The following is a 15,278-nucleotide window of genomic DNA, read 5'->3' as shown; positions in this document are numbered from 1 at the left end:
CCCAGCTGATGCAAAGAATAGAATTTATATCTACACAGAAGAAAGCCCTGTCTAGACTCTGCCCCAGTATGAGTTGTGTCGAGCTATTCATTAGCCTGTTTGTTTGATGAAAAAAGATTAAATGTAGTTGCAATAAATGCGTTAAGAATCCATACAACTGCAGCAGCAGAGGACTATTATTCTGCTGCGTGATACTGCGGAAGAACTGATGAAGGCACGGTTTGATCTTCGGCTGACCAATCAGCAGAAAGGGGCGTTTAATTTCCGCCCACATGTAGAAATCGAATATTCAAGCTGTTTATTCATTTTTCCACCCATGAACGAAAAACAAAAATTTAAGCTGAATTTTTTAAGCTGAAGGAGCCGTTTTCTCATTTTTCTACTTTCAATATTAAATCAAAAAACGAATGATCGAATGATACACGGATTAAACAGCAAAACAGTTTTCTGATTTTTGTTCCTTATCACACTCAAAACCATAAAATGCAATTAGATGAAAGGAGCTCTGTGAAATCACACATGTAATATGGAGGGGTTTCATAAAAAGGACCTTTTCTTTACCTTTTCATGAGTTCCTCCTTTTTATCAGCAAAATGCCATTAAAACAAAAAATATATCATTTTACTTTCATTTTAAGAGTTGATTGTCCTGAGCTATTAACAAATGTATGTTTTTTTTTTAAATGCATTGTTGTACCTCATGAATGTCTTTTCTGTCTTATTTCATCCTGTTTATCCAGAAACACAGATGGTCAGTTCCCACTCGAGTAGTTCGAGGACAGAGGTCACAAGGATAGAAAATGTGTGTATTGACGATGCACATGGTACAGCAACACAGAAAAGCCGCATGGACCAGCAAATGTCCACAGCATTGCATGGTATGCCCAATTCTGTCACTAAACAAGCAACAGATATTTGTACATTTTTGCAATTCCAGTCAGTTGTGGTTGACAGTCAGTTTGTTAATATGAAGTTCTTGCTGCTGTGTTTCCATGTGTGCTGTCAACTGATTTAGCTTTAGATAAAGCAGATGATGTGCTCAGGTATTCTCCACATCAGACATTCTTACATTACTATCTTTGGCTCATTGCAATGAAAGACCATCTGATATGAAGAATATCTACAGACTAGAATTCAGATGCATACCATAAACTGAGAAAGAATCAGCAAGCACACCATTCTGATTGTATGTGATCTGAATTTGTAGTTGTAGTTGACAGTCAGTGTGTTGATTTGATGTGCTGTAAGACTGTGATTAACCATCATAAAAGCCACTTATTCACATTGAACTCCCCTTGATGGATGGCTTTTTTGATGAAAAGACCCTTGTGTGACTGTCTCAGGAGAGCATGTAACAGATTAACAGCTTTAAGACACACTTCCCAGCATACATCTGCTCTCACCTTTCAAAAAAAGGGAAACATAATGAGTGCCTTCACCGCATACAATGTTAGAGATACAGACTGTTAGAGGGAGTGTGTCCATCTGTAGGGCATGTTCTGGCAGTTCTCAGAACTGTTCTTTTTTCAGTCTCTGTGGAGAGGGGCGGCGATCCTCTTCGGTATTTGGCAGTGCGAAGCCTGTACTTAACATGTTTGCCATAGCTTTAGGCTGTGGGTTGTGTTTCTTTTGCTTCACATAATTTTTTCAAAACTCATGTTTGATATGCAACTTTTTTTTTTTTTTTTTTCTCAAACTAGCGGTGCTTGATTTATTCTTTCTTCTGTTGAAAAGGACAAGAAGGGTTGGACGCTGTACATGTCTGTCAGATTTGGAAATGTAGCCAGCTCTAGCTTATGGTCTTGATTAGCTGTTGCTGCCTAACGTAGATTCAGCTTGTTCATTTCCCATAACAGCAATAACACTGTATATCATAATAAATCTTGATTTCAGCGTTATGCATTTCTTTCCATTTTGATAGGGTGTGTAGATTTTTGTCAGCATTTTTGGTGGAGACAAAATATTGCTTGCAGATCTATATTAAAACTGTTTATATTTATTTATTTATTTATGCACTAACAATATGTAGGTAGGCTTGAAATATACCTTACCACTATTTATACCTGGAATAATATTTGATTTAAAATGTAAACATTTTGGCTCCACTTTAACAATATAAAAATAATTGATCACCTGCATTTCTCTTTTCTACTAGGCAGTCATAGCACCCTGAAGTCCATCATGAAGAAAGACGGTCATCAGGGGCCTAATGGCACAAAAAAGAATCTGCAGTTTGTTGGTGTAAATGGAGGGTAGGTTTTCTTTCACAATATGAGGAGAAAACATTATGAAAGAAGTGTTTTCAAAACATTCTTTTCCAGCTGATGTTGGTTTTAAGGGATAAAGCCAGCCAGTCATTGAAACCTGAGGTTTCCCAATGCAAATAGCATATTTATCTTGTAGCATATTTACCAAATAGCATGAAATATTGGTTTGAATATTTGAGTTTAAATTATTTGATTATATTAGTTAATAGCTAGTTAGTAGTTTAGCTTAGCTGCAACAATATTACAATACAAGTTTATATATTATTATTAGTATTCTATCTATCTATCTATCTATCTATCTTTTTCATTTTTACTGCAGTAGCTAACTGATTTGAAACACAAAATGATGCAAATTATCTATTTTAACTTGTGTTGGAAGGAAAAATTGACCAAAAAGTGATTACACAAAAAAGAAGCTATGGTTTGTGGCCATGAAGAACTATGAAATATACAATTTAGCAGTCATTTCACAAAATCAGTGCTGCATTTGAACAATCAGAATCAAGTATTCCAGAGTGTCATGTAAATATGCAGTGATTTAATTATGTGCACATCTGTGCTTTCCATGTCTAGCTATGAGACGACATCGAGTGATGACTCCAGCTCAGAAGAGAGCAGCTCCTCTGGGTTGGAGGATGAAGAGGAGGACAAGGACAAGGCGGTGAATGTGAGAGAGATGAGGAAAGAAGAATTCAGGAATAATGAAGCAGTGGATGAAGACAGAGACACTGAAGATTTAGGCCAGGACAAAAGGCAGAGGCAAGTATTGCCAGTAACTCTTCAGTGTTGCACCATTTTTGACTGTAGACCAATTCAAGAGTCTCTTGCATCAGAAGGAGAATTTAAGGTATTTTGGTGTTGATGTTATGTCTGCAAATATTTTTTTTAAAAAGGAAAGTAGACCGTTTGGAGACACAAATGAAACATCAGATCTGTATCATCATATCATTAAAGAATCCTGCATACCAAACCTGACATGAGTTATGAGAAAGAGTACTAAAGTACTACCCTTCATAATCTCAAAAAAGTCCTCTTTCCACCTGGAAATAATATTATTTCATATCTGGATAGTATCTGGATATTCTTTAGCTAGCTTGCTAAAAGAATGCTTCTTTAACTACACTTTGCATTCCAGTGTATATCCAGTGTTAGTCAGCTGAACGATTACACTGGACACGCAAAATGGAAAATGCCATTCATTGCATTTTCAACCATTTACTAATTTAAAAGTTCTAAATGTATTCATTTCAAAAGATAAAAAAAAAATGTATCTGGTCTATTACGTTTCCCTACTTTACAATCCTTCCAACAATAAAAGGTGCTAATAGAAATTACAAGTGAAAGGGTGAAAAATAAAAGTTTAAAGCACTAAATTAAAAATAAACTAGGAGAGAGATGTAAGGATTTGGGGAGAGAAATAAGAGACTCCTAGTGTAGTCCAGTAGAATAATTCATGGGATATTGTTCCTTGAATTGCATAACCAGATCACAAGACTACAGTGTCTGTTGTCTTTTTCACATTGTGAAAGCCAAGAAGCCACAATGCAACATACAAGACAAAAAGAGCTCTAGCCTCAGATGTTCTTAAAACAAATACCAAGCAGATTTTTTTTTCTAATGAGTAAAAATAGAGCATTACGGAAAACTAACTCAGAGTTGTGGATAATAAATATTTTTATCACAACCTCTACATTACAGATTACCTACTTGAATGCAGATAATGAAAATACATTAGCATTTACATTTTTGTCAAATGTGGTCAGTCCAGAATCCCCTGTCTGGTTTCCACTTTTGATCCAGAAGCATTTTTTATATGCAGGGCTCTTTTTCCGATACTGGTTAGCACTCAAAAGTGTCATGCATTTAATAAAGTTTTTTTTTTCTTAGGTATGAGTTGAATGAGAAGATGATTTCTGCATGCAACATGCTGAAATCCCACCTCAACGACCCCAAGGCTTTATCTAGTAAAGATTTGGTAAGTTTTAGCCATGTCTAAACCCTCAGTGCACAAAAATAATATCTGTGATTCCAGATTAGTAAAATGATTTGGTGAAATCCTCTATTTTCTTAATGCCTTTGATGGTTTTCCTTAGTCAGCAATCTTGTCAAACAAGCGACTCAAAGCAAATTAGAGTTTTAGATGTTTCTTCAAGCTCTGCTTCACTGCACCTGAAACAAGAAGGATATTGGCTTCTTTGTGGTTAACGTGGTGTAATAGAATGTTGGATCAACTCTTATTTCTGCTGACCCCCGAACAGAGGGTCTGTGACGTGCCCAGCTGTGTGCTGACTGAGCTACTGTTAAGTCTTGGGTCAAGTCAAAGCTGTATTTGTCCTGAATTTCACAAACCTGAATCTGATAAGTGAACGTAATTTAGACTAATTAGGATCATTATGTAACAAGATCCTAGATGTTTCTCTTTGTGTTGCTTCTGTTTATATGTTTTACTTTTTTTACTTTGATTATGAGGTTTCTGAGCTGTTACTACACAAATAGCACAATCCATGTACAGTAAATCTTCTATAATACCGTATTGATCTTGCTCATATTTATCATTTTGTGTCATTCCAGAGGCCATATGTGAACACAGTGCAGCACGAGTGGTTCCGAGTGTCCAGTCAGAAGACGGCCGTGCCAGAGTTGGTGGAGGACTACCTGAATGCTTTCAGAGGCATCTCCCCTGCGCTGCTGCAACACATCGTAAACATGGCCGATGGCAACGGCAACACTGCCCTCCATTACAGTGTATCCCATTCCAACTTCCACATTGTGAAAAAGCTGCTGGATGCTGGTAAGTATTTGACGCACATTCAACATTTCCACAATTTTTGAAGTCATTTACAACCTGCTTTTTTTAGCGCAGTGGTGCTTGACTAGTGTGAAGGCGGAAGGTGGTTGGTGTTGCTGGGGACACATCAGCATGAGTAAAGAGTAACGTTATCACATGTGATCAGATCACAAAATACTTTGGGCCCATTTAGCCCTGTAGTTAGCGCTGTCCATTTGCGATTCAATCAAGAGAGATAAATGTTAATACCAGTTGTAAACATTTATCTCTCTTGATTGAATCAAGAGAGATAAATGTTAATACCAGTTGTAAACATCAGTGGTCTTTTGAGTTGAAACAGTAAGCAACCACCCAGAAACCACCTTTCCACCAAAATATTAAGTGTATCAACTATTTTCAACATTGATAATAAGAAATATTTCTTGAGCACCAAATCAGCATATTAGAATAAATTCTGAAGGATCATGTGACGCTGAAGGCTGGAGTAATGGCTGCTGAAAATTCAGCTTTGGACTCACATATATTATATATTTTAAATTTAGGGCTGTCAGTTGATTAAAAATTTTAATCCAATGAATTACATGATGTGTCGATTAATTAATCTAATTAATAACAAATTACATTTGGCTGTGAAAATACCCCCAAAAGATTATTTAAATCTATTTTTGTGTTAAATGAGAAAGTATTAAGTAAACATTACAAATAGTAGCTTTAGAAATAAATATTTTATTTGATTCAACATACAATTTATTACACAAACGTTTAGGCTACAATGGCCTAACATAAACTATGGAACATAAAAGCAGCTAATTTGAGAAACAGCTCAGTTTTTTTCATTCATGCAATGGAAGTCATTGGTAACCAAAATAGCTTTGTTACCAACAGTCTTTAAAATACCTTGTTTTATGTTCCACAAAAGAAAGTAAGTCATTAAGGTCTAGTAAATGATGACATTATTTAAATGTTTGGGTGAACTATTCCTTTAAAGTCCACCCCCCCCAAATTAAATAATACTCTAAATAAGAAACTAAAATTGCCAGCAGGTGACGGTAAATGTTATGAGTCATTCATTCGATTTGGCCGATTCATAAAGGAATTCAGTAAATGGCTCACTTTATGAATGGGCTTTTGAATAATTGATTCAACCGATTCGTTCAAAACGCAGATTCATTCAGAAACTAAACACTGCGATATTGTGATATTGCTTATCATATGATATAAATATGAGACAAAAACTCATACAGGAGCATTTTTTACCCCAATATCTTGAATATTATGGCATAGCTGCATTTATGAAGTTGTTGCCCTGCATCGTATTTGTCAACAGTCAACAGTATGAAATGTAAGATGATGCACAGGTCTGGGGGCGGAGCCAGTGCGTTAACTGCGTTCAAATATTTTAGTCACGTTATTTTTTCATCACTAATCAATTAAGTTAACACGGTAAACTAACCTATTGAGAACTGACCTAAAAAAAACTAATTAAAATAGAAAACATAAATTTAATTTGAATTGAAGAAACTTTCAAAAACCAAAAAATCTTACTGACCCCAACTTTTGAATGGCAATGTACATACGCTAATAGCTAATCCTCCAGCCACATCCAGACTCATGCAGTTTCCCACTGTTCCCCCTCCAAAAAGCACCAAAGAGCTCTGTGAATACCACATGATGAGGTGCCTTGACTTCTGAAAATAAAAGCCCATTATCCCAATGCCTTTGTGCTCCTCTATCTGACTCTTTTGGTGCGGCCCCCATTGTCTCAATTGTCTGCTTCCATTCTCAGACCCTCTAGCCATCTTTGGCCCGTTGCCAGTCAGTGAATCCCTGCTTTGGTCCTTCTCTTTTTCCACAACCCATGACTCTCAGTCTGAATAGCCTGCATGTCCCCTCTCTTAAGTTCAAACAACAGACGGCCTCCTTCCAAATGCATTTACTACAAGGGTGGGCTCAACGGTCTCTCTGATTCCCTTGTTCTCTCTGTTTTGTCACAGATGCCTGCAATGTCAATCAGCAGAATAAGGCGGGATATACTCCCATCATGCTAGCAGCGCTCGCCGCTGTGGAGGCCCAGAAGGACATGAGGGTGGTTGAAGAGCTGTTCGGCAATGGCGATGTCAATGCTAAAGCCAGTCAGGTTAGTGTAATTCTACTGTTGCACTTTTTCATTGCTTTAAACTGAACTAAGCACATATTTATTTAAAAACATTTTATTTTATTTTTTTGCATAGATTGAATTAGGGATGCACCGATATGAACATTTTGGCGCTTTAAGATATCGGCCAAATTTTCTTATCGGGCCGATACCGATAACAGAAAAAATGAGCATTTATCGGCCGATACCGATATGGTGGCCGATATATCGTGCATCCCTAGATTGAATATACAGTTAGGTAATACTTGACCATATCCTACACTCTTAAAAATAAAGGTTCTAAGGGTGTTTTTGCAGTGATGCCATAGAGGAACCATTTTTGCTTCCCCAAAGAACCTTTTAGTGAACAGTTCTTAAATTAACCATTTTGAAGAACATTTAAAAATCTAAAGAAACTTTTTTGACTATAAAGAACCTTTTCTGCATTTGAAAGGTTCCATGGATGTTCAAGGTTCTTCATGGAACTATCGATGGCAATAAAGAACCTTTATTTTTAAGAGTGTATGGTCCATTTCATTGATATTAGTTAGGTATCATGAGCTTAAAATTAACAATAAAAAAAAAAAAATGTTAAAATTAAATATAAATAGGTTCATTTCTACTTGCACTACAATTCAAAATTTGGGGTCAGCAAGATTTTTAAATATTTATGTCTCTTGAAGTCAGCTTCCCAAGGCCACATTTGTTTAATTAAAAATACAATAAAACAGTAATATTGTGAAATATAATGTAAAAGAAATTGTCTATTTTAATATTGTAAAATGTTATTTATTCTAGTGATGGCAAAGCTGAATTTTCATCATCATTACTCCAGTCTTCAGTGTCACATGATCCTTCAGAAATCATTCTAATATGCTGATTTTTTTTTTTAGGATTCTTTGATAAATAGAAAGTTAAAAAGAAATGATTTAAAATGTATAAATGTGTTTACTGTCACTTTTGATCAATTTAATACGTTCTTCTTGCTGGATAAAATATTAATTGAAAAATATATATATATTTTTTTACTGATTTTTACACATCATACAAGAATGATAGTATAGTAAATAATAATATAGTAAAATGAAAATAGTATAGTATATAAATTAGTATTAAACTAGATTATTGGCTTTTGAGGCAGTAGTCTGTTACTTTTGAAGTCTCTAAACTGATCTCATTGACCCTGTGAGTCCAGGCTGGTCAGACAGGGCTGATGCTGGCTGTCAGTCATGGCAGAATGGACATGGTGAAGGCTCTGCTCGCCTGCGGTGCAGACGTCAATATCCAGGATGATGAGGGCTCGACCGCGCTTATGTGCGCTAGTGAACACGGTCACGTTGAGATAGTCAAGCTTCTGCTGGCTCAGCTGGGCTGCGACGCCACACTCAGCGATAATGTGAGTGAGCAGAGTCTCAATTTAACCTAGATAGTCCACCAAATACGTTTAATGAACATGACGTATATTTATGTAATGTGTTCCACTCATTTCTCATAGTGGATACTGCTGTTGTTATCAGAAAGCAAGTAAGGCTAATGAGGTGTTCGCCATTTGTATGTTTGTTTTCTTGTCTCTAGGATGAGAGCAATGCCCTGTCTATTGCTCTGGAAGCAGGTCATAAGGACATAGCAGTGCTGCTGTATGCCCATATGAACTTCTCCAAAGCTCAATCACCGGTGAGTGATCGCAATTCACATACAGCTGATACACAGTGCATTCATTTGATCTATTTGTACATTGTGTTGTGTTGATTAGGGTTTTTTTTGTAGTTTAATTTTTAATTTTTTTAATAAGTTGGAATGTTTCAGTGGATAATCACAATTTATTTTGTAATAAGCAGAGTTTAGAGTCAGAAGGAGGCCTATTACAATAGCTATGGATTTTGCAACTGACTCATGTTTGGCTCCCTTTCCTATAAATCATATCTTTTATGTCTGTCATCTGTTCACAGGGTACGCCTCGACTTGGGAGGAAGACTTCACCCAGTCCTACAAGGAAAGGGCATGTTTGATCGTAGAGCTTCTACCCCACCCTGCCTGAGCTGCTATTTTTTCAGGTTCTGCCATGCCTACCATTTTCATCCGCTAGAAACCAAATCTACAGCTAAAAGACTGAAAACTTACTCCAAAGCGCAACTAATGGATAGTAGGCAATTATACTGAGCACTTTCTTCAAACTTCTCATGGGTTATGTCTTTCTCCTTGGCTTTTAGATTATAATACAAATGGGCTTGCTAGCTAAGAGTCAGTCCCTTAAAACCTCAAATGTGTACTCACCCTGAATGTATTCAGAAAGTATTCTTCTGCCTAAAATCACCAGCGTAATGTCAGAGCTAGACGTCAACTGGAAAGTGGCTATGGAGTTGCCTTCAGAATATTGTTATTCTCATATTAATGTTTAATTTTATAATATATGGATATATCTTTGTATTCTTCCTCCTTTGAGTGGTCTAAAGCTTAAGTCAACATTTTTCCCTCTCTGTGTTTTTTTTTTTTTTTAAATAATCAATAATTTATAATTCCAAGATGTGGCCAATGTTGCCTGACAATGAGCTTTATTTGAACCATGTATATGCTGCCCAGTATGTTCAGCCTTTGGGGTTTAAATCTTTTCTCCTCCATCAAATCCCCAGCAGAGATGTCCAGTGGGTATCAGAGGTTGAAACACAGACTTTCAACATGTTATTTTGAACACATATTTCTAGATTTGGATTAGGTCCTTACTTTTATACTTGCCATTTTATCTATTTAAAAATCACAGTATTTAGGACATTTCAGATTTATTTTATAACATGAAGTTATATATGTACCTATTAAAAGTTTTTATCGGAAATAATTGTACTTTGATTGTATATATTGTATGTTTGCCATAAGTGGATGCAGTAGCTTTGACAGGCCTTCATGTGATAAACTTATGTCGTAGGTCTAATATATGGCTATTCATGTAGTCACAAATAGAATAACAGATAACTACAGATAGTAGCCAATAACTTGATAATAAAGTACTAAAAAGACATGGCTTGTGCCCGTCTCTCTTCTGAACCTCTTCTTTCAGTTAATCCACTTTCTTACAGCTCAATAGTACAATGTCTCCCTCTACTGGAATCACAGCTAATGTATAGTTCTAATATATTTTGACATGCTTGCTTGAACTCTTTCTTGTTAGGCATTGTTATTCAAATAGGAAATATTCAGTTGAAAATGTAATTGTATACATTAAATGTATACATGTCTTTTTGACATCTTAATTTAATATCGAACATTTTTAATTTAATTTTAATAAACTAATTAAAATTGTGCTTAAAAGTTAGCTCGACTCCTTGCAGGTGGGGAGATCGGCAGGCATGAAAATATGATGAGCAGATTTTCAGTTGTATTAAAGCTGTGTTTTAGATATGGACACGGCAAAGAAAGTTACAAATATGATCAGTGTCCTGGTTTGGCCCGTTAGCCCCTGCTGGTCGACATCGGAACTTCACCATTATGCTGCGAAAAGTGTCTTTCTCCACTGGCCGTCATTGAGAATTAGTATTGTGATAATTAGCTATGTGTTTATGCGAAACCGCAGAAAGCATTTATTCACTGCAGTTAATTTAGTCTCATTTTCAAGTAGGTTATAAATATTACTTCAAATATTATAGATACCTTTTGAATATTCCGTTTATATATAATGTATGTATAATGTATGTATATATAAGCCTGAAACATTATAAAATGTTGACTATAAAATAATAATAATAATAAAATTCTCATAATTTCTTTTGGCCCCTAGCACTTATATCTTACTGTTGTTTTATGTGCAAATAATCACGTATGAATCATGGCATTTTTTTATTTATTTGCGTCACTTTGATACCTAAATGCCAACAACTGACTGGAGCCCATATCAAATCTGTGACACCCTTTCACTTATTACAACAAATCTTATTCCAAAATATAAACACCCTTTATGCTCGCATTTTGTTTTGTGTCTTATGAAGCATGATTTCATGAGACCGTTTGGCAGTCACTTGGTCTCACTGGGAGAAACTGAACATCATCTCCCACGCGCGCTGGAATGCACAGGTTCCTCGCGCCAAACTTGAGTATCAAACCTCAGACCTCTGTCCTCCCTTTATAAGCGCTTTACAATCGGCTGGCGTGACATGTTCTAAGAAGCAGCAGCATCATTATCACCTGCCGGCATGAGCGAGGAAGAGCAGAATAACGGCTCGCTGTCTGTCAGGAAACCGTCTCGTATGCCGAAGTGCTCTCGCTGCAGGAACCACGGCTTCGTGTCGCCGCTGAAGGGCCACAAACGCTTCTGCAACTGGAGAGACTGCCAGTGTCAGAAATGCAGACTTATCGCTGAACGACAGCGGGTCATGGCAGCCCAGGTAACGTTACGCTATCCATCCTCGACGGGATGCGAGTTCAGCTAGTCTCTTTTTATTTTATTTATTTGTTTATTCAACGTTCATTGTAACCCCCGCTCTAATTTCACTGTTTAACTTAGTTGTTTATACATTTAAAAGCAAAACTACTCCATGTTTCATGCCTTGCCTCCCCTATTATTTTTGAATTCATTGTTTTGCTTAAAGAAGACTAACGTTACCGTATGTTTTAGCCGTGTTTACAGTCGAGTTTACAAATAATTGGATTGTTTGCTACAACAATAATGATAAATTGTTTACAATCATAGTAACGTTTTGTAGCTAGTTAACTTACAAGCTACATTGTTTTTCAGCTAACTTAGCTGCAGTTTGGCGCCTTAGCGAGATTTTCTTTTTTCTTTTTCAGAAATAAGGCGGACGGTAGAAAAACATCCATTTTATTCACTTTAATTTATTTAGATGTAATCAAATTATAATTCAAATGCCTCGTGGTACTTTTATTAGGTAGAGAGTGAAGTGGCTCGGGCGTTTCAGGCCTTGAGGTGACTGTTTGTCATGGTAGGTGGCGTTACGGAGGCAGCAGGCCCAGGAGGAAGAGCTGGGCATTTGCAATCCGGTTAACCTGTCCGGTTCAGACACTCTGGTGAAAAACGAGGCCGCCGGTGATAATGTGTTTACTATCATCTCAGAACCGCCATCACCCACCGCCAGCAGTGCTACCGCCTCTCCCACCAACCTAGGTGAGTAAACCGCATTCATTTGATTAAAAAACAAAATTGACTCAAACATCCAGTTACACAAATGTGTATTTTCGCTAGAACTGGATGTGTACAGTATATTTGTTTCAAATAAATAGCTAAAACATGATTTTGGAATTTATTTAAGCAGAAATTTCCAACATAAGTATTTGTAATAGCTGTTCGGTAACAAGTCAGGTCAGTAAAACCTCACTGAGATGTATTTTGGCAAGAGTCAACTAACTTATATTATCAAGACAGGTAAGGGCATCTTTCATGAATGTCAGCTTGGGGCAAGTTGTTACGGGTTACAGCTGTGTCACAAGTTTATATACGCCTAGCAGAATCTGCAAAATGTTTATTATTTTAACAAAACAATAGGGACCCTCCAGCATATTTAAACCATTGAACTGGGTCATTTTTATGAATTCAATTATTTTGTCTTGTGGGCTATGTAAACATCTATTATGTCTTTTTGAAGACAGAATAAAAAAATTACATGCAATCTTATTTTGTTAAAATTATTAACATTTTACAGATTCCTCAAGGTGTATGTAAACTTTTGACCATAGCTGTATAGTATATGTTGTGATTTTATGGAACTTAATTTCATTGTTCGTTTATTCAATATCTATTTGCTGAATAATGTTTCCATACATTGTTTAATAACGTTGATAATTGTTTTACTGAAAATCTGAAAAGCCATTAAATAGCCTGTAATACATTTTAATTACAGATATGTTGTGTAAGATGGCTTTTATCTACTTTAGAATGTAGTATGTAATATTACAATAAATAAATAAATAGATATTACTGACTATGTTACAGCAGGTTACCACTTTCTGTGATAACTTACCCATACAGTGTTAAACAGATGGTATATTTTATTTCCTTTTGGAAATAATATAAATATTCAGTAGATTTTTGTAGATAAATGGTACCCAAATTAGCTATAATTTAAAAAGAAAATTAACCTGAGAAATTAACTGAAGCAAAAAATGTGAAAGCTAGACCCAGTCTTCCCTAATCTAACGTAAGCATACTTTTTATTTTGAATTTTGAGTTTGCTTTTGAAATAAATGTAATCAAATTATGTTTTCATAAATGCCTGATAAAGTAAAAAAAAAAAAAGGCGTTCTTCAGCTTATTGTGTAATAAATAAGCTCTTGTTTTACTGTGTGTGATATGTCTTTGCATGGCATCAGATGTTTCATTACAGTGACCTTCAGTATTTTTTCGTTCTCAATATTTGTCCATTAATTTTATTAAAATAAAGCCTAAGCTCATCTCGTTGTGCGAAGTTTCTGTGAATCAGGTCTTTGTTGCTTGGCCATGAGAAAATGAGGAGATAAGTACCTCTTCTTGACCCCCTGAACTGTCCACTGTCCAAGGATCCGTGACCATGGACATCTTGTACCCGTCCCATGATTCTCCATTCTGCCGCCCTCCTCAGAACACAATACAGTCAATGAGGTGCACCTCCATTCTCATATGAGGGGAGGGGAGGCTCTCAGCATAGATGGCCATTGTGCCATGCCAGACCATATCCACGGAGGGCTGTTGTGTTCAATGAACACGAGAGACATCCTGTTCCTAGTGCTCCGATAGCACTGAGGAAGGAGTTTGGATATCAGACAGGTCAAGGCTGCATATGCTCTGTAATTGTACTCAGCTGCCTCTTTGGTTGCTGACAGATGAAACAGGAGTTACTGGAGGTTTTCAGTAATTGTCGTCAGAGATAAAGTGACACATGGCATAACACACATGCTGAGCCATCTGTAATAGACAAAGTAACTTATGATATTAGTGTGAATCTGCCATCACTTTCACTTAAAGCACTAAAGCGTTTTGTATTTGTTGACCATATACATATGTTTTATGCCTTGCAAACGCAAAGTAGATGAGGTTTGTTGTCAGAGAAACTGAACAAAGTGAATGATTTTAGTTTATGCTTCAAACAAAAACAGATATCCGTCAAGGGGGTATGAATAATTGTTTTCCTTTAAAATTGTGTCATTTTTTTTCTGAGTCCATTGGCGGATATTTGTTCTTGTTTTAGTCTTAACTTCATTTTGATCAATTTCTTATAAAACAAGACTTCTTATTTTTGTCATTTTACTTGTCAAGTAGATGTATCTTTATCTTAATTTAAGAATTTGTAGACATTTGCACTGGAAAACAAGACAAACATACTGATGAAGAACATCAGTTTTTTTGCAGCGTGATCAGAGTACAGTGAAAGTTATTTTCATATTCTAGATACAGTGGTGTGAAAAAGTGTTGGCCCTCTTCCTGATTTCTTATTTTTTTGCATGTTTGTCACACTTTAATGTTTCAGATCATCAAACAAATTTAAATATTAGTCAAAGATAACACAAGTAAACACAACATGCAGTTTTTAAATGAAGGTTTTTATTATTAAGGGAAAACAAAATCCAAAACTACATGGCCCTGTGTGAAAAAGTGTTTGCCCCCCTGTTAAAACTGTGGTTTATCACACCTGAGTTCAATTTCTCTAGCCACACCCAGGCCTGATTACTGCCACACCTGTTCGCAATCAAGAAATCTCTTAAATAGGACCTGCCTGACAAAGTGAAGTAGACCAAAAGATCCTCAAAAGCTAGACATCATGCCGAGATCCAAAGAAATTCAGAAACAAATGAGAAAGAAAGTAATTGAGATCTATCAGTCTGGAAAAGGTTATAAAGCCATTTCTAAAGCTTTGGGACTCCAGCGAACCACAGTGAGAGCCATTATTCACAAATGGCAAAAACATGGAACAGTGGAGAACCTTCCCAGGAGTGGCCGGCCGACCAAAATTACCCCAAGAGCACAGCGACGACTCATCCAAGAGGTCACAAAAGACCCCACAACAACATCCAAAGAACTGCGGCCTCACTTACCTCAGTTAAGGTCAGTGTTCATGACTACACCATAAGAAAGAGACTGGGCAAAAATGGCCTGCATGGCAGAGTTCCAAGAC

General features: G+C 36.4%; 2 protein-coding genes across 6 annotated transcripts in view; both read left to right on the top strand.

Annotated features, from left to right (window-relative positions):
* LOC107680527 (KN motif and ankyrin repeat domain-containing protein 1-like) overlaps positions 1 to 10,217 on the top strand; it is a 63,440-nt gene extending 53,223 nt beyond the window's left edge. For all 3 annotated transcript variants that reach the window (XM_016476450.1, XM_016476441.1, XM_016476459.1), the window contains 9 exons: positions 740 to 877; positions 2,155 to 2,251; positions 2,840 to 3,025; positions 4,154 to 4,241; positions 4,838 to 5,057; positions 7,049 to 7,191; positions 8,384 to 8,584; positions 8,764 to 8,862; positions 9,138 to 10,217. In XM_016476450.1, the coding sequence (XP_016331936.1) occupies positions 740 to 877; positions 2,155 to 2,251; positions 2,840 to 3,025; positions 4,154 to 4,241; positions 4,838 to 5,057; positions 7,049 to 7,191; positions 8,384 to 8,584; positions 8,764 to 8,862; positions 9,138 to 9,197 (1,232 nt within the window). In that variant the 3' untranslated portion in view covers positions 9,198 to 10,217. The remainder of the gene's footprint in view (positions 1 to 739; positions 878 to 2,154; positions 2,252 to 2,839; positions 3,026 to 4,153; positions 4,242 to 4,837; positions 5,058 to 7,048; positions 7,192 to 8,383; positions 8,585 to 8,763; positions 8,863 to 9,137) is intronic.
* A 1,152-nt stretch (positions 10,218 to 11,369) lies between these two features.
* LOC107681432 (doublesex- and mab-3-related transcription factor 1-like) overlaps positions 11,370 to 15,278 on the top strand; it is a 28,148-nt gene continuing 24,239 nt past the window's right edge. For 2 of the 3 annotated variants that reach the window (XM_016477739.1, XM_016477745.1), the window contains exons 1-2: positions 11,370 to 11,561; positions 12,121 to 12,298. In XM_016477739.1, coding sequence (XP_016333225.1) covers positions 11,370 to 11,561; positions 12,121 to 12,298 — 370 coding nt within the window. Of the gene's footprint in view, positions 11,562 to 12,120; positions 12,307 to 15,278 lie in introns of those variants that run through there. The other variant, XM_016477749.1, reaches the window with a different exon arrangement.

This window comes from Sinocyclocheilus anshuiensis, unplaced genomic scaffold (assembly GCF_001515605.1).
Source record: "Sinocyclocheilus anshuiensis isolate Anshui unplaced genomic scaffold, SAMN03320099.WGS_v1.1 scaffold697, whole genome shotgun sequence".
NCBI classification, from domain to species: domain Eukaryota; kingdom Metazoa; phylum Chordata; class Actinopteri; order Cypriniformes; family Cyprinidae; genus Sinocyclocheilus; species Sinocyclocheilus anshuiensis.
Note: the sequence above shows the minus strand (reverse complement) of the source record. Positions and strands in the feature narration are given on the sequence as shown.